The sequence below is a fragment of the Larus michahellis genome, chromosome 24 (genome assembly GCF_964199755.1).
Source record: "Larus michahellis chromosome 24, bLarMic1.1, whole genome shotgun sequence".
Lineage (NCBI taxonomy): Eukaryota > Metazoa > Chordata > Aves > Charadriiformes > Laridae > Larus > Larus michahellis.
In genome coordinates, this window is record NC_133919.1 from 3,637,781 (window position 1) to 3,656,675 (window position 18,895).

General features: G+C 62.6%; 1 protein-coding gene across 1 annotated transcript; it reads right to left on the minus strand.

Annotated features, from left to right (window-relative positions):
- Positions 1-330: 330 nt before the first annotated feature.
- Positions 331-18,835, minus strand: IQGAP3 (IQ motif containing GTPase activating protein 3). Its single transcript, XM_074566225.1, has 38 exons — positions 18,793-18,835; positions 17,173-17,260; positions 16,205-16,361; positions 15,784-15,861; positions 15,537-15,613; positions 15,300-15,367; positions 14,940-15,053; positions 13,919-14,097; positions 13,511-13,598; positions 12,662-12,825; positions 12,381-12,468; positions 12,070-12,233; positions 11,758-11,918; positions 11,428-11,552; positions 11,074-11,237; positions 10,410-10,500; positions 10,131-10,298; positions 9,310-9,452; positions 9,059-9,229; positions 8,656-8,739; positions 7,767-7,838; positions 7,147-7,216; positions 6,592-6,800; positions 6,180-6,332; positions 5,909-6,072; positions 5,520-5,744; positions 5,292-5,432; positions 4,702-4,786; positions 4,189-4,421; positions 3,966-4,098; positions 3,548-3,650; positions 3,246-3,390; positions 3,007-3,094; positions 2,082-2,294; positions 1,816-1,979; positions 1,542-1,643; positions 712-820; positions 331-444 (listed from the first exon to the last, which is right to left on the minus strand). Exons 1-38 carry the CDS (start codon positions 18,821-18,823, stop codon positions 331-333), a joined length of 4,926 nt encoding a protein of 1,641 aa, XP_074422326.1. The 5' UTR covers positions 18,824-18,835.
- Between the last annotated feature and the right edge of the window lie 60 nt (positions 18,836-18,895).

The window sequence follows — 18,895 nt, forward strand, 5'->3', positions numbered from 1 at the left end:
AACCCGAGAGTTTTTTGTTTTGTTTTTTTTCTCCCCCAGAAGCTACGTGCTCTGCAAAAGCTGCGGCAGCCGCATCCTTCCTGCGGGGAGGGTCGGGTCCCGGCTCACGCCCGCGCGAGCCGCAGGGGTTGGGGGGCGGGGGGGCTCCTGGCCAGCCTCTAGCCAACACCGATTCGGGGTTGCCCAAGGCTGAGCTCCGAACCCTGTGCTCTCCCCAGCCGGGCGCCGGCTGCTGCGGCTGCTCAAAACACGCGGGATGGGGGCAGGAAAGCTTCGCTTTGGCGGGTCCGTCCCACCCCCCCATAACCCCCTTTCCCCCCCCCAACCCCGTTACTTCTTGAAGAACTTCTTGTTGAGGAGGAAAATGAGCAGGTTGACGTTGACTTTGGCCTTGTCGAACATCTTCATGACGGCTACGCCCTCGTATTGCAGCTGCAGCAGGTCCTGCGGGAGAGGTGGCCGTCACCAGCCTGGGGATGGGGGGGACGGACGGACAGACGGACGACTGTCCCACCCTTAGCACCCAGCTGCAGCATCCCCCAGGGCAGCGGGGAGCCAGCGCAGAGCTGGGTTTGCAGCAGGGACGCGCTGGGTGAAGCTGTCCCCAGCTTGGGGCAGGGGGTCCCCCCATGGGCTCCAAGTCCCCCCAAAACCAGCCAGGTGGGGAGACACCAGCCACCCCCCCCGGCAGCCCCAGGATGGGCTCCCAACCTGGTAGTGCAGCTGGAACCGCTCCATGTCAATCCCCATGAATTTGGCTTTCACCTGGAACCTGCCCGATTCCTCACACGGGTTGATGTCGAAAATCACGTTCCTGAACCTGAAGGGAAAGGAGCCGCTGGCTACCAAAAGGGGCTTCACAGCTTTAATGCAGCCAAGGAGCAGGTCACCCACCCGGCGCAGCCCCTTGGCACACACGAGGCCAGACCCACAGCCCAAAAGCCCCCTTCCAAATCCCAACTCTCCCATGTTCTCCTGGTAATCATGGAATTCCAGAATGGTCTGGGGGGGAAGGGACCTGGAAGACCATCCCATCCCACCCCCTGCCCTGGGCAGGGACACCTCCCACCAGCCCAGGTGGCTCCAAGCCCCGTCCAACCTGGCCTTGAACCCCTCCAGGGAAGGGGCAGCCACAGCTTCTCTGGGCAACCTGGGCCAGGGGCTCACCGCCCTCGGAAGAAGGAATTTCTTCCTCACTTCTCACCTAGATCTCCCCTCTTCCAGTTTGAAGTCATTACCTCTTGTCCTACCACTCCATGTCCTTGTAGAAAGTCCCTCCCCAGCTTTCCTGGAGTCCCTTGAGGGACTGGAAGGGGCTCCAAGGTCTCCGCGGAGCCTTCTCTTCTCCAGGCTGACCCCCCCCAGCTCTCTCAGCCTGTCCTCCCAGCAGAGGGCCTTTAGCCCTCTTACCCAAAACAACTCACCCCATCCGCAGAGTGATGATGGTGAGCCCACACGCACCCTCCTCCCAGGCTATTTTCCTCCGACCCGCCCAAGCTTTGCTCTCCGGTAGCTCATCCCACGGACCAGTGGCTACGTACTGGCTGAGCGGCAAGTCCTCGATCTCCAGCAGCACCCCCTTCTCGAACAGCCGGGCCGCCGTGTAGTGCAGCGACTGCAGCTTCTTGTTCTTCCCGCTGACCCTTGAAGAGAAGGGACCACGCGCTCAGAGCCTGTCTTCCAGGCACACGCAACCCCTCGGAACCATCCCCCCAACATCTCCAGGACCCACCACATCCAGATGGCAGTAAAAAAAAAAAAAAAAATATTTTCTTAAAAAAAAAAATATTTTTTTTTTTTTGTAAGAAAACATACTTGTTGGCTGCCAGGTTGTCGAGGCAGGTCTTGATGTACTGGTTGTAATAATCAATTTGCTCCTCGTAAAACAAGGTCTTGGCGTTGAGGCCCTCCAGGGTCTGTCTCAGCTTCAGGAGCTCCCCTTTGCGGTGCTGCCGGTAACGCCTCTGGTTGCGGATGTCCTGGAGGAAACAAAGCCGTCCAAGAAAGCCGATATAACTCATTCTGAGCTTTATCGAAGCACCAGGGAAGGTTTAGAGAGGTGACCTCCCGACCCAGCCCACCTTGGCCAGCTCATCGATGAGCTCCTGGTACTGACGGGCAGAGTCCACCAGCCCCAGGCTCTCCAAGCGCCGCAGGTTGCGGATGATCTTGCGCTTCTTCTCCTCCATGGACAGTTGGCTGTTAGCAGCCAGGGAGCGGTTGCGTTTCAGCTTGGCAGGGGTCTGGGCGTCCCGCAGCGCTCGCCTGTGCATGAGGTGGTCATGGGACGCTTCCTAGGGACAAGAATCATGGAATGGTTGGAGTTGGAAAGGACCTTGAAGATCATCCCATCCCACCCCCTGCCCTGGGCAGGGACACCTCCCACCAGCCCAGGTGGCTCCAAGCCCCGTCCAACCTGGCCTTGAACCCCTCCAGGGATGGGGCAGCCCCAGCTTCTCTGGGCAACCTGGGCCAGGGGCTCACCGCCCTCGGAAGAAGGAATTTCTTCCCCACATCTCATCTCAATCTCCCCTCTTTTGGTTTCAACCCATTCCCAATGTCCCACGGCTCCCCTCCCTGCTCCAGAGTCCCTCCCCAGCTTTCCCGGAGCCCCTTGAGGGACTGGAAGGGGCTCCAAGGTCTCCGCGGAGCCTTCTCTTCTCCAGGATGAACCCCCCCAGCTCTCTCAGCCTGTCCTCCCAGCAGAGGGGCTCCAGCCCTTGGATCACCTCCGGGGCCTCCTCTGGACTTAAGCCTTGCACACGGCTGGAATGGGACGTGAGGAGATGGAGCAATCAAACCCCCCTCACACACACACTTTGATATGAGTCTCTCCTGGCCCAAAATACGTGATTTCTCTGAAAAATGGAGCCCAGCCACTGCTGGAGCATAAGAGCAATGGCCAAGCCTTCAAGAGGAACAGGGCAGCTTTTAGCTGAGGGCTTGTTTGACACTTGCCCGAGAATTTTTTTAGTTCATCCCCAGCAGCCACCTCATGCATCCCACCTCATGCTCCGAGGCCTGTGTCCACAGGATTTCTGGAAGGGAATCTCCAGGCTGGGACTGGATGATGTCCACCAGCATCTGCTTGGTGCTAGAGACCAGAGGGAGAGCTCAGGCGTCCGCTGTGGACCACCCACCACCCTCCTCCACCACAGCAGCCTCCCAAGGGTTTCTTGCCCCCCTTGACCATCCCAGCTGGCACACCCCAACCCCCAGGAAGCTCCCCCAAAGCCCATCCTCACCTCAGCAGCAAGCTCCTTGCATCGCTCTCCTCGCTGCTGGCTGCTGGGACCAGCTTGCTGGTGAGGGTGAGGGACATCTCCATTTTGCTGAGCTGGGAGAGTGCCTGCTCGGCGCTGCCGTCCACCGGGCTGGCCACGCTCTCCCCTGCGAGGGCAGAGAAAGCCCAAGTAGCCATGGGGGCTCAGGAGAGCTGGCTTTCCCATGCCCAAAGCGATCCAGCTAGAGCTTCATGCAAGGAAACCATCCTGATCTCCATCCTCCTCCTGCTGGGGTGGGTGGTGGGCCCCAGAGCTCTACCTACCGACAAGGGACTGGACCGTAGGAAGCTCCTCAAGGTCTTCCAGAAGCTCGTGCAGGGGGTCTCCGTGGTCCGGCGCGATGGAGTCCTGGTGCTCAAGCAGGAGCTGGACGGTGCAAGGGAAGAGAGTCAGTGGCAAAGGGACACGCAAAGAAACAGGGAGCAGAGGCCAGTTGGGAACGATGTGGTGGCCTTTGCAGCCGAGAGGGGACTGCAGAGCTATGAGGTTCAGGGCAGGACAAGCAGCAGAGAACCTGCAGAATCTGCATTATTTCCTTGCTTAAAAAGGCAAAAGACCAAGGCCAGGAGGAGCTCTGCTGGTGGTGGGATAGAGCGGAGTGCGATGAAACCCAGCAGAAAGCCCAGGAGGTGGGAGGAGAAGTGGAGCCTGCTTGTTTGGGGATGAGTTTTACGCTCTTACTTTGTGCGTGTCGACGAGCTCCCCCACCGTGATGTAGATGACTGGTTTGGCCACTGCCACCATCTCCGAATACTCGTCCATGTTAAACCTCTCTTCCGGCTCAGGGACACAGCAAGCAGCAGAGATGAACCTCCTGCAGAGAAGGACCTCTTTCGTCAGCTCCAAAAACCTTGCCACCAGCTCATAGTTGCCCTCCCACCCCAATGCCATCCCCGGTGCCCACCTGAACTTCTTGTGGGTGTCCTCCAGGTACCGGTTCACCCCGCAGAGGTGCGCGTTCTCCCCATCAAAGGCCTTGTGGGCAGCCGCGTGCTGCAGCACTTTGGCAATGGAGCCCAGGTTGCGGCGGTGGTCGGGATGCAGGCTCACCCCAGCCGAGATGTCTACGATGTCAAAGCCGTCGGGGGCCACCACCGCCGGGTTCATGAAGCGGTAGTAGAGCAGGTTCCCCACAATCTAGGGCACAAGACCGGCTAGGGAGCATGCAGGCTGGTGCCCCAGGAGGTGGTAGCTCATCAGGGAAGGGTGTTTTGTCCTGGTGGGACCCTCCCAGAGGGGACAGCAGCACAGAGAAGAGCCCAACCACTGGCATTTCCTTGGTGGCTCAAGGAAAATGTTGACTTGAAGGCTTTTTTAAGCCAAGAGGGCTTGACCTTCTGAGGAGGGATACTGGCCCTTCCCTTGCCCACACAGTTGAACACCACCAAGCCACAGAGACCCCCCAGCCTCATGGTACCTTGTCAATCTCCTCCACCGAGGCCCTGGGGAATTTCTCAGCCAAGGATGTCCTCAGGATTTTGGCCACATAACGCATCCCATAGCTGAGGAGAGTGCAGGAAGAGGTCCATTAGTATGTGGGGCAGCACCAGGCTTGGCCACCCTGCCCCCTCCCTACTACCCATCACCCAAGAAGCATTAAGCCCCCAGCCTTGGAGTGATGGAGGAGCCCATGGGAGAGGCTGGCGACCAAAGCATGGCTCAGCTCCCTCCCACACCCCGCCGCCAGCCCAGACATCCCCAGAGGAAGCCTTCATCCTCCAAGATTACCACAAAGCTCAGCTTCTTCCTTGCAGACACCTCAACACCAGCAGTAAAGCACTCAGAAGTGGAGTGACAAGAGGAGCCACCCCCCCCAGCCAGGGGGCATTGCTGGAGGAGCCGAAGCAGAGGCGCCCACCGATCTTCGGGTTTCCCCTTCGTGACAGTGCAGTAACTCAGTCCTGCAGCAGCTCCCATCACCCAACCTCCCTTTCTAAGGCCTGGCTGAAGCCACCTTCAAACCAACAGCACTGCAGGGGTGCGCACACAAACCACCCAGATACGTACGGGATCTTGTCTACGGAAGAGGTGATGGCAGAGACGAACTTGTCCGTCATCGTGAGGAGGTTGCGGACAGAAATATCCAGCCGCCTTTGGACCTCAGGGTGGCTGAGAGCCTGCTCAGGGCTGACCTCATACGGGAGCTTGCTGCAGATGGAAGACAAGGTCCCCCATCACCATCCCAGTGCCTGTCACCCTGGTGGTTGGGCTGAGCCTCCTTGCCCAGGGCCTGACCTTTTCTGGCCGCTCTGTGACTCGGTCTGGTTGATCCACGCCTTGTAGATGTCCACAGGGTTGGTGCGGATGCTGAGGGTCTTGTCCTGCAGGACCTCCTGCACGGGGCCACCCAGGATCTGCCGCAGGGCATTCTGCCCACGGGCGTTGCGGTAGAAGCTGACCACCAGCCGGATCACCGTGGCGTTCCCCGTCAGGATATCATGGACGTGATCCACCTTGGACCTGGGCAGAGAGACAGGATGGATGGGATGACGGGGATGGACTAGTGTGTTTGTTCTCCGACACAGGACACAGCAGCCAGGGGAGACAGGTGCATCCAAGTTGGTGGTTCTGGTCGAGCCTTTTCCTAGACCTTCCCCCAAACTGGGGCACCCACGGCCACCCACCTGATCTCCTCCTGCAGCGCTGCTTTGAAGAGCTGGAGCAGCAGGTAAGCCTCCCGTGGGTTGGATGCATAGTTGTAAAGTGTAAAGATCACCGACTCCATGAACTTGGTGGACTTGTTCTGGGGCATCTGGAAGATCAGCCTGGCCAAGTACACAGGCTGGGTCTGCAGGGATGAGGAACACCAAGCTAACCCCGAGTGGCGTGGGCGGGTGGGGGTGGCAGGGTCACCGCACTGCTCCCCCAGCTGTGGCAGACACAGCAAAGCCCCACCTGCAGCAGGTAGAAGAGATGCTGGTAGGCCTCCAGCTTCTGCCGCTTCTCCTTGCTGAGCGACTTGAGCCCCTTCTGCTTGTCTATGGACATCATCTCAGAGAGCTGCTCCTTGTTCTTCTTGGTCAGCTTCTTGCAGTGGGACACCACCTCCTGGAGCCGTGCAGGCAAGGAGAGAGAAGCGTTGGGGACTGCCGGCAAGCTCTGCCGTTCAGCCCAGCTCCTGGGGAAAGGGAGTCAGAGGCACCTCAATGCTCCCCAACCCTTTCAAAAGCCAAGCGGAGAGAAGTTCTGCTCGAGCCATGCTGCCAAGGAGGGCAGGACCAGCTCTGTGCTGGCCGAACAGGCTGGGGCACCATGGTAGAGCCACACGAGGCGGACGGGGTCCGCCCACCACCACCACGCTCCCCACCTGCAGCGTGATCCTGTTCTTGACCAGCAGCCCGATCTTGATGTCCATGAGGTCTAGGTCACTCTCCAGCTGCCGGCTGGCGCGGATCCTCTTCACCACCTCCTCCTGCAGCCGCAGCACCTCCGACTCCTCCCAGAAGTCCTGCTGGCTCTGCTCCAGCAAGTGGATGAAGCGCCGGACGATGCTCAGCGGTGGGTTCCTGGCGTGGACTGCAGCAAGGTACAGCCCCGCCATGAACGCTCGTGGGGAAGGCTGAGCGGCCACCACCCCCGCCGCGGGCCCCCAGCATCTCGCCAAGACACCCCCCATCCTCCTCCCCAAAAAAGCATCTTCTTGCGGCACCGGGGCACAGGACAAGACGGTGCCGTGCTCTGCAACACCTCCCCGGGGACGCCAAGGGGCCACCAAGCCTCTCCCACTCCTGTGCTTGCCATGGGGACGCTGGTGGCCAGCCTGCCACCGCCTCCCCCCCACGCAGGGCCAACGAGGGAGGAGGCCGGGTCGCCTTCCCAATTAATTATAACCACTTCGGAGCAGAGACAAGCAGGCACTTACCCAGCATCCTGTAATCCCCACGGGCCTTGTTAGCTCGCACGAAAGCCTGGATTTTAATTACAGCTTTAATCTGCCAAGACAAACAAGGGGGTGGGGGATGTTTCCCCACAGCGACCCTGGAACAACGCGGGGAGAGCTGGCCTGCTCCCACCGCCGGGAATCTGCCGATGCCCGGGATGAGGGTCTCCACAACCCAGGAGAGGCATGTCAGGATTTCACCCTCCTCCATGGTGGTTTCCCCTCCGCTTGCCGGATTTCCCATGCCGCAGCAACTCCAGAGGCGCGGCTTTGCTTCCCGCAGCCCATACACCCCTTTCCCCCCCAAATTTCCTTCCTCTCTAATGGCCACCTTGAAGCCCTTGTTGGTTTTTGATGGGACTGGAGTGTTTTGGTTTTTTTTCCCCTCTTCCTCGCACTTCACAGAGCCTGAGAGTTTGGCTTCCGGACCCATCGGGCAGCTTTTCCTTCCCCTTGCAAGGATGCACCGATTTCTCTCTCCAGCTGCTCCACAAGCACGCGGGGGCAGAGCTCCCTCCGCACGCTCAGGATCATCCCCTCCCGTCCCCGCTCACGGTGACGCGCTCCCAGGAGCCGTTTTGCTCCCCCGTCCCGTCACTCACGTTCTTCCTGAAGTAGCGCAGCCTCTCCTGGTACTTTCTCCGCGCCTGCCACATCCTCACGCCTGCCTGGATCTGGGGGAGATGGTCAAGCGGTTGGATACTGGCAGGACTCACTTGGCCGAAGCAAGTGGGTGGAAAACGGGGAGAACCACGGGGATTGTTGCAAGACATCAACCCAAAATCATCCTCCCCCAGCCCCAATCTCCCCCATGCCCAGCCTTGCCCTGGTCCGTATTCTCCCCCGGCCGCCTCTTTACTGGGCGTTCAGCTTAGCTCCGGTCACCCTGATTTCAGCGGAACCGAACAAGCTCACGCAGCGCTATTTAACTCATTAAGAAGTCATGATCAGGCTGATTTATGCAACAGGCAAATCCACGTCCCTTACTGAGCCTGCAGTCCAGCCTTAAAAATGGAGACACGTGCATGTAGGGTTGCCCGTACAAACCGAGTTAGTGGAGAAAAAAAAAAAAAAAAAAGATGGTGAGGCAAGAGGAGACCATATTAAAGCGGTAAAACAAGCGCACGCTCGCACGATTGTAGTTTTGGAGCCGTGGTACGCTGCCTGCGTCCTGAGTGTCGATTTTCTCCCCGTTGCCATAAAACAAAACCCAACGGGCAGAGCTTGGGAGGAGACGGTGTGAACAGGCTGGGCGTCATTTGAAGCACTGCTGGCTGGGGATGGGGGCAAAGGGATGAACGGAAGCACAAATCGCCCGTTCCCAGTTTTCCCAAACTCTACCGAGGTGTGGGGGTGGGAGTGTCACCTTTTTTCTTTCAATACTTTCCTCCCAGCTACTGGGACATGCAGGGAAATGCCACGCTCGTTGCCGAGCAAGCTGGTGGCCATGCCCAAGGCAGGAGCAAAGGGTGAAGGAAGAGTTTTCCAAACCTTTACGGCAGCGTCTGCGTTGGCGTGCAGGTAGCGCAGCCTCTCCTGGTAAGCTCTGCGCTGCTTGTACCCTCTCCAACAAGCCTGGCCGGGAGAAAAGACAACCAGCTACCACCATCTGTGGCGTCTGGTTGGTTTTTTAGAGAGCGCACAAGAAGAGATGATAACAGCACGGGGAAAAAAAAGAGAGGAAACGAGCACCTAAAGCGGCTGCTACGAGAAAAACAAGCCCCAAAATATCTTCTGCAGCACCTTGGGTGAGTCCTGGCTATTAAACGTATGGAGCAGTAAGCACCGGTGCTCCCTGGAAAATGCTGTGAGCATCCCCCTCGTGGTTTGCACCCCCCCGTGGTTTGCATCCCACCCCCTCCCGCAGAGGAGACACGGATTCTGGGTCTGTCACCTGGATCCTGATGGCAGCCGGCCACTGCTCCCGCAGGACATGCCGCCGCGCCGCGAATTCCCGACGGACCAGCCAGCCCCGCAGCCGAGCCTGCAGCCTCACCACGAAGGCAACGTTGGACACCCACAGGCGCTCCCGGTCGTGCGCCGCAGTCACTCGGGTGATGACCGACTGCGGGGACACGACGCACCAGCTCAGCCCCGGCAATGCCACCAGCGCCCCCCCCGCCCCAGCCCCATCCTCCCCGTAACCTGGATCTCCTCCCGGCTCAGGTGCGTGGTGTTGAGGCCGCCGTCGCGCGGGCGCTGCCAGCTGCCCTCGAAGGTCTGCAGGCTCAGGTAGAACTCGGCACCATCCGGCAGCTTGTGCTGGATCCAGCACGGCTTCACGTTCCCTGCACGCCGAGATAGAGAGGGTGTCTTGGGGGGCGCTGGGGGATGCTTCTCCCCCTGACATGGCTCGGGCAGGGGTGCACCCCAGGCTCCTGGGGGGGAAGGTTTTGCAGCCCCCCAGGCTTTTTGTAGAATCCTAGGATCCTCAGAGCACGTCATAGAATCCTAGTAATGGTGGGAACCCCCCCTGCTCAAAGAGCTGGCTGCAGTCTCCAGTGCCCGGGAAGCCCCCATGTCTCCAGCGAGCGCAATTGATCCAAAACCCGGGTGCTGATGGCTGGGAAGGGGCTGTGCCAGCTCCTGCGGCCACGCACGGGGCTGACGGAGAGCAGCCAAGGTGCCTCCAGTGCATCTCAGTCACAGAATGGTTTGGGTGGGAAGGGACCATAAAGACCTTCCTGTCCCAGCCCCTGCCCTGGGCAGGGACACCTCCCACCAGCCCAGGTGGCTCCAAGCCCCGTCCAACCTGGCCTTGAACCCCTCCAGGGATGGGGCAGCCACAGCTTCTCTGGGCAACCTGGCCCAGGGGCTCACCGCCCTCGGAAGAAGGAATTTCTTCCCCACATCTCATCTCAATCTCCCCTCTTTTGGTTTCAACCCATTCCCAACGTCCCGTGGCTCCCCTCCCTGCTCCAGAGTCAGTCCCTGCCCAGCTTTCCTGGAGCCCCCCCGCCTTTTACCTGCTTGTCTCTTGGTGGCCATCACAGCCGCGAGCTGCTCCTGGTACGCCGCGGCGCAGGCGCTCACCACGCCGCACAGGGCCACGTCAGGGTTGCGCAGCACCCGTAACGTCTGCGTCGCCTTCCCCTCCTTGATGGCCTGGTTGATGGCAGCGGTGCCCAGAGCCACTGCGGGAGCAGAGGGGGCTCACATCAGCCCCTTCTCGCCTCTCCCCCCACTAGCAGTGCCCTGGCCAGGGGTGGGGGGGGGCCAGCACCCACAGTGGGGCAAGCACTCACTCCTCCTGGCTGCCACTGTGTCCTGGTTGGCCCTGCAGACCCCTTCCTGGATCTCCTCCCACCAAAGCACAGCTCCATCATCCTCCGTGGCCTACAAGATGGGGGGAGACGGGGTTTAGCAAGCTGTGCAGCCCCCCAGAAGAGCTTCAGCCATGCTCGTCTTGCACTACAGCCCCCCTCGAGCACCTTCTGCTTTGTAGGGTGCCAGGCTGCCAGGGGGATGCCACGCCACCAAGGGAGCGTACTGCATGGACACGGGGGATGCTGCACAACCAGGGGGGGTTCTACACAGTCGGGGGGGGGATGCCACGCCACCAAGGGAGGGTACTGCATGGACGGGGGAATGCCACACTGCCAAGGGTGGGTACAACATGGCCAGGGGGATGCCATGCTCCCAGGGGTGTGTAGCCATGCTCCCAGGGTGGGGGTACCATATGGCCAGGGGGGATGCCACACAACAAGGGGGGTTCTGCATGGCCGGGGGGGGATGCCATGCCACCAAGAGAGGGTACTGCAGGGACAAGGGGGGTGCCATGCTGCCAGGGGGGAATGCCACACTGCCAAGGAACAGTACGACATGGCCAGGGGGATGCCACGCTGCCAAGGGTAGGTAGCCATGCTCCCAGGGTGGGGGTACAACGTGGCTGGGGGGATGCCACCCCACCTGGGCTTTCAGCCTTCGTGCCCGGGCCAGGACGTCATGGTAGCGCCGAGCGGTCGGGAGGGAGACGTCAGACAGGGCGGCCTCCGGCAGCAGCAACGCCGCCAGCGTCTTCTCGGGGTCCGCCTGCGCCAGCGCCTCGTTGATCAGCCGCACAGCGAGGACGCCTGCACGGGAGGGAAGGGACACACGGTTCAGCCCCCCGCCCCGATGCTCCGGGCACCCGGTGGAGTTGCAGCCCAGGGTGACGCGAGGTTCTCTAGTGTCTCATTGGGGCTGGGCTCCCCGTGCAAACTCCCTCCCGGAAAAGTTTGCAGAATCCCCTGCTCGAGCAAACGCCACGCAGGCAGGACTCACGGTCGTTTTCGCCTTGCACGGATGAATTGGTGTTGGTCACGCTGTCCTGAATGTCATTCCAGCTCAGGAACTCGACTCCCACTTCCCGAGACTGGCCTTTCAGCTGCAGTAAGTCCTCAAAATACCTGCAGGAGAGACACAGGGCAACGGCTCAGTGCATTTTAAGCAGGATCGGTGCCTGACAGAGGGCTTTCCAGAGTGGAAAAGGCAAGGCATGGGGCAGAGGGGCCGGTGAAACAGGCCCACAGCGAAGCCCAGGCCCCCTGACCACCCCCTCCCCATGTGATTTCTCCACACCGTGGACCCCAACCACAGAGAGCAGCTTCTTACCGCTGCGCATTTCCATCCTCGACACCCGCGAGCCCCAGGGCAGGACTGACCAGGCTGCTCCAGAGCCCGTCGGCGTCCCCGGCGTCCAAGGCTCGGTTAACCAGCGCCACGGCCGAAAGCATCTCCACAGCCACAAACAGCTCCTCCTGCACCAGCTCGCCCTGCACGGGGCAGGCAGAGACGCTGACCCTCCCTTACCCCCAGCCCCAGCCACCCCCTGAGGCAGGGGGGGAAGCACCCCTACTACCTCAGCAGAGGCACCGATGCCCCCGCTGCCGATGCGACCCCGAGTGCGTCCCCGGGAGCCCTCACCCGTGGGTGCTGGCGCTGCAGCAGGGCCAGCTGGAGCTGGTACAGGGGGGCGGCGAGCGGGTACACAGCGGGCAGCTGCGCTGCCGGGTCCATCAGCGCTTCCAATGTTTCGGCTGGCATCCCTCGACGGATGGCCGCGTTGATCCGGCTGACGGCCCCCAGCACTGAGGGAGAGAGCAGGCTTGCAAGAGGCGGCCGTGCCCCATGTCCCTCCCCTGGGGCACTTGGCCAGGCAGCCAGCAGGGCCACCAGGCAGCAGTACCAGGCAGCAAAACCTGCCGCAAGCCCCGGTGTCCAGCCCGGCCACTCACTGGCTCGCTCCTCCTCGCCCTTCTTGTTCGCCGCAAGGATCCCTGCTTCCACCTCCTCCTGCTCCAGCAGGTCCACGTAGCCCAGCTCCTGCAGCGGGCAGAAAGAGGGGCTTCTGGTCTCACGCCAGACCAGCCACGCTCAGACCCCTTGCCGAAAGCTGCTGATCTGCAGAACAAACCCCTGCCCAAGGAGGGGGGGGACCCTCCTGGGGACCCCTGCAGTCCTGGGGTGCCACCCCAGCATAGGTGCCCCGCGCCCACAGGCTCCTGCCAGCCCCTACCAGCGCCTTCTGCTCCCGGTCCATGCTGAGCTGCTCCAAGTAGTGGTGGAGGTTGTCCCGCTGGAGGCAGCGCAGGGCCAGGACGGGGTCCTGCAGCGCGCGGTACAGCGCCGGAGCGTCCTGGCTCTCCAGAGCATCGTCCACCTCCTCCAGAGCCCCGTGCACTAGGAGAGAGACCAGCCCCCAGGGAATCACAGAATGGTAGGGTTGGAAGGGCCCTCTGGAGATCATCTAGTCCAAACCCCTGCCAGAGCAGGGTCACCCAGAGCAGGTGGCACAGGAACGCGTCCAGGCGGGTTTGGAATGTCTCCAGAGATGGAGATTCCACCACCTCTCTGGGCAGCCTGTGCCAGGGCTCTGCCACCCTCAAAGGAAAGTTCCTTCTCATGTTTAGGTGGAACGTCCTATGGTCAAGCTTGTGCCCGTTACCTCTTGTGAGCAGGTAAATCATCCCACGGCCCCGGGGAGCAACGGGACCTACAGCTGGAGCCTGCATGCCAATAAGTTTAATTTCTCCTTGGAAATGCACACCCAGCCCGGCTCCTCACTGGCTCTGAAGCTGGCCTGAGCAGACACAGCCCCTTTCTGCCGCACCCACCACCCCAGGCAGGATCCCCCCGCCGGCCTGGGGTACCACGGTCCCACTGATAAGCTCACGGGCAGGGACACCTCCCACCAGCCCAGGTGGCTCCAAGCCCCGTCCAACCTGGGCTTGAACCCCTCCAGGGATGGGGCAGCCACAGCTTCTCTGGGCAACCTGGGCCAGGGGCTCACCCCCCTCACAGACAAGAATTTCTTCCCCACATCTCATCTAACTCCCCCCAGGTGGGAAGCCGCAGCTTTGCTCACCATTCGCTTTGTTGATGTTCCCTTGGATTTCAGCCTGGGTCAGACACTGGTCGTAGATGTCCTCTCCCTCGGGGATCACCTGCAGGCACTGGAATGGGACTCCCCACTCTGAGCTTTCCAGCCAACCTCACCCCAACAGCACACAGTGGGGGGCCCCTGCCGATGCCTGGGCTCATTTCCCAACCCCAAGCCCGGGGTAAACCAGTCCCCAAAGAGGAATCATTTCCCCACCACATCCCCCCCATCTTATGACCAGCACAAGGGCTCCTGGACTGTGTTTTACCCCCCAAGCCTGGGGACGGTCTCTGACCCAGAGGGACCCCTCCAGCTGGAAGCACCCACCAGCACACCAGCTAAGGGGCTGATCCTCTCCCAGCCCCCCCCAGACCCCCTCAGTGCCCTCCTCACCCTGTTCCTGGCATTGCTGCCCTTCTCCAGCTTCGCCCGGTGGAGCACCTCCTGGTAGGCACCCGCCAGAGCCTCACGCAGGTCGAGGAGCATCGCGTTGGGGTTGTGGAGGGCCACCATGGTCTGGTCCACCACCCCCCGATCCACTGCTTCGTTGATGGCCAGCACCGCGGCGTGCACTGGAGGCAAAGCGGGAAGGAGGGAGGTGAGATGGGACACGGAGGGCTGCGGTGGACCATCCGCTACATCGCTGTGTGTGGTGGGACCAGCCACGCCATGCTCAGTGGTGGGAACCCCCCTGCTCAAAGAGCTGGCTGCAGTCTCCAGTGCCCGGGAAGCCCCCGTGTCTCCAGCGAGCCCAGTTGATCCAAAACCCGGGTGCTGATGGCTGGGAAGGGGCTGTGCCAGCTCCTGTGGCCATGCACGGGGCTGAGAGAGAGCAGCCAAGGTGCCTCCAGTGCATCTCAGAGTCACAGAATGGTTTGGGTGGGAAGGGACCTGGAAGACCATCCCGTCCCACCCCCTGCCCTGGGCAGGGACACCTCCCACCAGCCCAGGTGGCTCCAAGCCCCGTCCAACCTGGCCTTGAACCCCTCCAGGGATGGGGCAGCCACAGCTTCTCTGGGCAACCTGGGCCAGGGGCTCACCGCCCTCGGAAGAAGGAATTTCTTCCCCACATCTCATCTCAATCTCCCCTCTTTTGGTTTCAACCCATTCCCAACGTCCCGTGGCTCCCCTCCGTGCTCCAGAGTCCCTCCCCAGCTTTCCCGGAGCCCCTTGAGGGACTGGAAGGAGCTCCAAGGTCTCCGCGGAGCCTTCTCTTCTCCAGGCTGACCCCCCCCAGCTCTCTCAGCCTGTCCTCCCAGCAGAGGGGCTCCAGCCCTCCCAGCATCTCCGGGGCCTCCTCCAGCCCCGCTCCAATCTCCCCATTCGCTGGCCCCAGATTTGACTTTTGGGAGCTGACCCAAGCTCTCGCCACAGGCCGACGCACTGCACCGCTCCCCCCATGGGCGCCCATTACCTGCTGCTTCGTCCACCGAGAGCTCGTTGGCCAAGATGCCCCCGATCTTGCTGAAGGCAGGCAGCTGCAGGCCGTACTTCTCCAGCTCCCGCTTCATGTTGTTGATCTCCTCCTCTGGAGCGGAGCAGAGGATTCACCGCTCACCACCGGCGCCCAGCGCCGGAGTGGGGCCAACCAGCAGAGCTCCCAACCCGAGGGGTGCGGAAAACCCCCACGCCGGGGTCAGCATCACTGAGGAGGCTTTGGAAAAGCTTGCCCAAGGTCTTCGCTCCCCACATCCTTCCCACCGCAGGGGTCAGAGCTGGCAAACCCCCCCCCCCTACCTCGCAACCCCCCGTTTCCCCCCGCCCGGTGCCGTACCCGTGAAGTCCACTTTCCCGTACAAGTCCTGGATCTGAGGAGCCAGCCCCAGCTTGAAGAGGTACAAGCTGAAAGACGAAGCAGACACATGCCATGACGCTGTGGCTTCTCCCTCCCGATTATTCTGCAATACCCCGGGCCATCACCCCACCCCTGGGGTGACGCCACCAAAGGGCTCGCGGCCACAAACACAAGCCACAACAGTTTTGGCCCCGGGGTGGGACCAGGGACCCCCACCTGAGCGCGTGGATGCAGTAGACGACGCGGGGCATGTTCTTCTTGTCGTAGATGTCGGTGGTCTCCGGGTGGAAGATCTGCCGGCAAGAGAAGAGACGGCTCAGGTGGAGACGGTCCATGGGGAGGACGGTGCCCCAGGGTGGGGGGACAGAGACAAAGCCCCCCTGTGATGCCAGCCGAGCTGGTGGCATGCAGCCCCAAGTGTCCCTCGGCCCCGAGCAGAGGAGGGGAGGACGTGGGACGTTACCGAGGGAAGCCCCACGTGGCTCATGGCGTCGCGCCAGTGGTTGATGTTATCCGTGTGCCGAAAGTGAAGGCCGGCTGCCTGGAAGAGAAGAAGCCGGGGTGAGGCCGAACCCCACCGTCTCCCATCCCTGGGGTCCCCCTCTCCCCCAGAACCCACCCCCAACCCCCCCCAGCCAGGGCACGAGGTTAAAGACAGAGGCAAAAACCCATGACCCCCGCCCCGGGGCAGCCCCCATTTGCAGCCCCGCTCTATTAAACCATCCCTTAACGATTGCGATCAGCATCGCCCCCCCCCCACCCCGTCCCCCTCTCCCCCAGACTTCGCATTCACCAGCGCTGGGAAAGGTCCCTGCGAGTTTTGGGGCGCGCCCTGAGGAACAGACACCCCCCCAACTCCCCCTCCCCCAGCACCACAGCCGTACCTTGTACCGCGTCTGCTGGCGGTCGTAGATCTTCTTCAGGGGGACCACGGCGGGGGCGAAGCAGTGGCCCAGCTTGGCCAGGAGCACCCCGTTGCGCAGGTTCTCCTCCAGCTCCGTGGGGGGGGGCAGCTCCTCGCTCAGGCAGCCCTCCATCCAGCTGGCAGGGCGAGACGGGGGCGCGTTGGGCACCCCCCCCGCTACCCCCCCTACCCAGAACCCTTCCGCAGGGGGAAAGGGGCACCCAAAGGAGATACCCCCCCGAATCCCCATGTGTTACCCCCATGGCAGGGAGACATCATCCCCCCCATTCCCATAAATTCTGCCCCCCCCATGGCAGGGACAGGTGACACTCCCCCCCCCCCCCCCCCATGGCAGTGAGAGGTTATACTCCCCCCCATCCCCATAAATCCCCCCCATGGCAGTTAGAGGACATATCCCCCCCCCCAACCCCATAAATCCCCCCCATGGCAGGGACAGGTCATATCCCCCAACCCCATAAATCCCCCCCATGGCAGTTAGAGGACATATCCCCCCCCAACCCCATAAATCCCCCCCATGGCAGGGACAGGTGACTCCCCCATCCCCATAGATTCCCCCCCCATGTCAGGGAGAGGTGATCCCCCCCATCCCCATAAATCCCTCCCCATGTCAGGGAGAGGTGACCCCCTCCCATCCCCATAAATCCCCCCCACGGCAGGGAGAGCGGTCGCCCCTCCACACCCCTTTGCTGCAGGGTTTAGCAGCACATCCCAGCACACACCCCCCCCCTCCCCCCCCCAAAAAAAAAAAAATCAACCCCTAAAACACCTTTTAAGGGCCAGAAAGTGCCAGGAGCCGGCAGGATTTCGCAGCGTTAATCCTTGCAGCCTCCCCCTGCCCAGACCCCTGTGCCTTATTCCCCCCCGCCCAAATTTTGCACGCCTTTCCTCCCCCCCCCCGCCGAGACAGGAGCTGGAGGGGGTCCCCACCGCTTGGCTTCCTCCAGGTGACACAGGTACTGGTAGGCGACGTTCTGCCTCCGGCGCTCGTCCATCTCCTCGGCGGTCAGGCGCTCGTCTGGGTGACAGGGACACGCCGTCACACCCCGCCATGCCGGGGGACAGGGTGGGGGGACGGGGGCTTTTTTTAAGCCCCCCCCTCACCACGCAGATTCAGGTTTTTGCCAAGGAAAGGCGGGTTTTCCAGCCCTCGCGTGGGTGGCACCGAGAGCAACGGTGACAGTGACACCAGCCAGGCCCTTCTGGCGCTTGGAGGGAAGTTGCCAATTTCCCTTTTTTCCCCCAAATAAATGCCATGGGGGGGGCCCCAGAGCCGGCACGAGGCGGGGGAGGGGGGACAGGGCTGCAGGTTCAGGGTCCTTCGGCACCACTGGTGCGGGTGGCCCCCGGGGGTGCGGGGTGGCCCCCCCCCCCCCCAGCAGCACCCCCACCAGCCACCTTCCCCAAAACACGTCCCCTCCAGCTGGAAGGGACCGCTGTCCCCCCCCCACACCCCCCTACCCCCACATCCCCCCGCACTCCAACCCTCCTGCTCCCCTCATTCCCCCGCACCCCCAGACCTGCCTGTTCCCCCACATCCCCCTACACCCCACACCCCCCTGGCACCCCCAGACCTGCCTGACCCCCACATGCCCCCTGGGACCCCCAGACCTGCCTGTCCCCCATGCCCCCCTGGCACCCCCAACCCTCCTGCCCCCCCCCCACCTGCACCCCAATCCTTCTGCCCCCTACACCACTGCCTGCCCCCCAACACCCCCTGCACACCAATCTCCCTGCCCTGACACACCCCCCCGGCACCCCCAAACCTGCCTGGCCCCCCACAGCCACCCAAATGCCTACCCTCCTGACTGCCCCCCCTATCTGACAGCCTCAGACCCACCTGTTTCCCTCACCTGCACCCCAACCCTCCTGCCCCCCACACCACTGCCTGCCCCCCAACACCCCCCCGGCACCCCCACACCTGCCTGTGCCCTCTCATCCTCCTCTACCCGAAACCCCCTGCCCCCCAACAACCCTCCTGCACCCCCAGACCTGCCTGCCCCCCAGGTGCCCCTGGCACCCCCAACCCTCCTGGTCCCCACACCACTGCCTGCCCCCCAACACCCCCCCAGCACCCCCAGACCCTCCTGTCCCCCACATCCCTCCAGCACCCCCAGACCTGCCAGCCCCCCACAGGCCCCTGACAACCCCAACCCCCTGCCCCCCACATCCCCTGCACCCCCAGACGCGCCTGCTCCCCACATAACCCTGCACCCCCAGACCACTGCCTGCCCCCCAGCACCCTCAGAGCACCCCCAACCCTCCTGCCCACCCCCCGACACCCCAACCCTCTTGCCCCCCGCACCGCTGCTCACCCCCCAAATCCCCTGGCACCCCCAGACCTGCCTGCCCCCCTACACCCCACACCACTGCCTGCCCCCCAACAGCCCCCCGGCACCCCCACATCTGCCCGTCCCCCCCCCACCCTCCTGCACCGCAACCATCCCCCACCCCCCCCGGCACCCCCAGACCTGTCCGCCCGTCCCCCCCACCCCCCTCTCCGGCACTGCCTCCCACCCCCGAGGCCAGCGCGGGGCCCCCCCGACTCACAGCGCCCCAGACCCGTCCCCGCTGCCGCCATGGCCGCGGCCGCCGCGGCCCCACCCGCGATTTGAATCTCCCGCCGCCCACGTGGGGCCGCGCGGGGGATGCC

Excerpts from the sequence above, each read along its gene's own strand:
- IQGAP3 (XM_074566225.1), bottom strand. The coding sequence starts at position 18,823 with ATGGCGGCAGCGGGGACGGGTCTGGGGCGCT. Across the intron at positions 6,801-7,146 it reads TGGGGATTACAGGATGCTGG|TCCACGCCAGGAACCCACCG; the intron begins GTAAGTGCCTGC and ends ACCTTGCTGCAG. Across the intron at positions 821-1,541 it reads GAGGACTTGCCGCTCAGCCA|GTTCAGGAACGTGATTTTCG; the intron begins GTACGTAGCCAC and ends CTTTCCCTTCAG.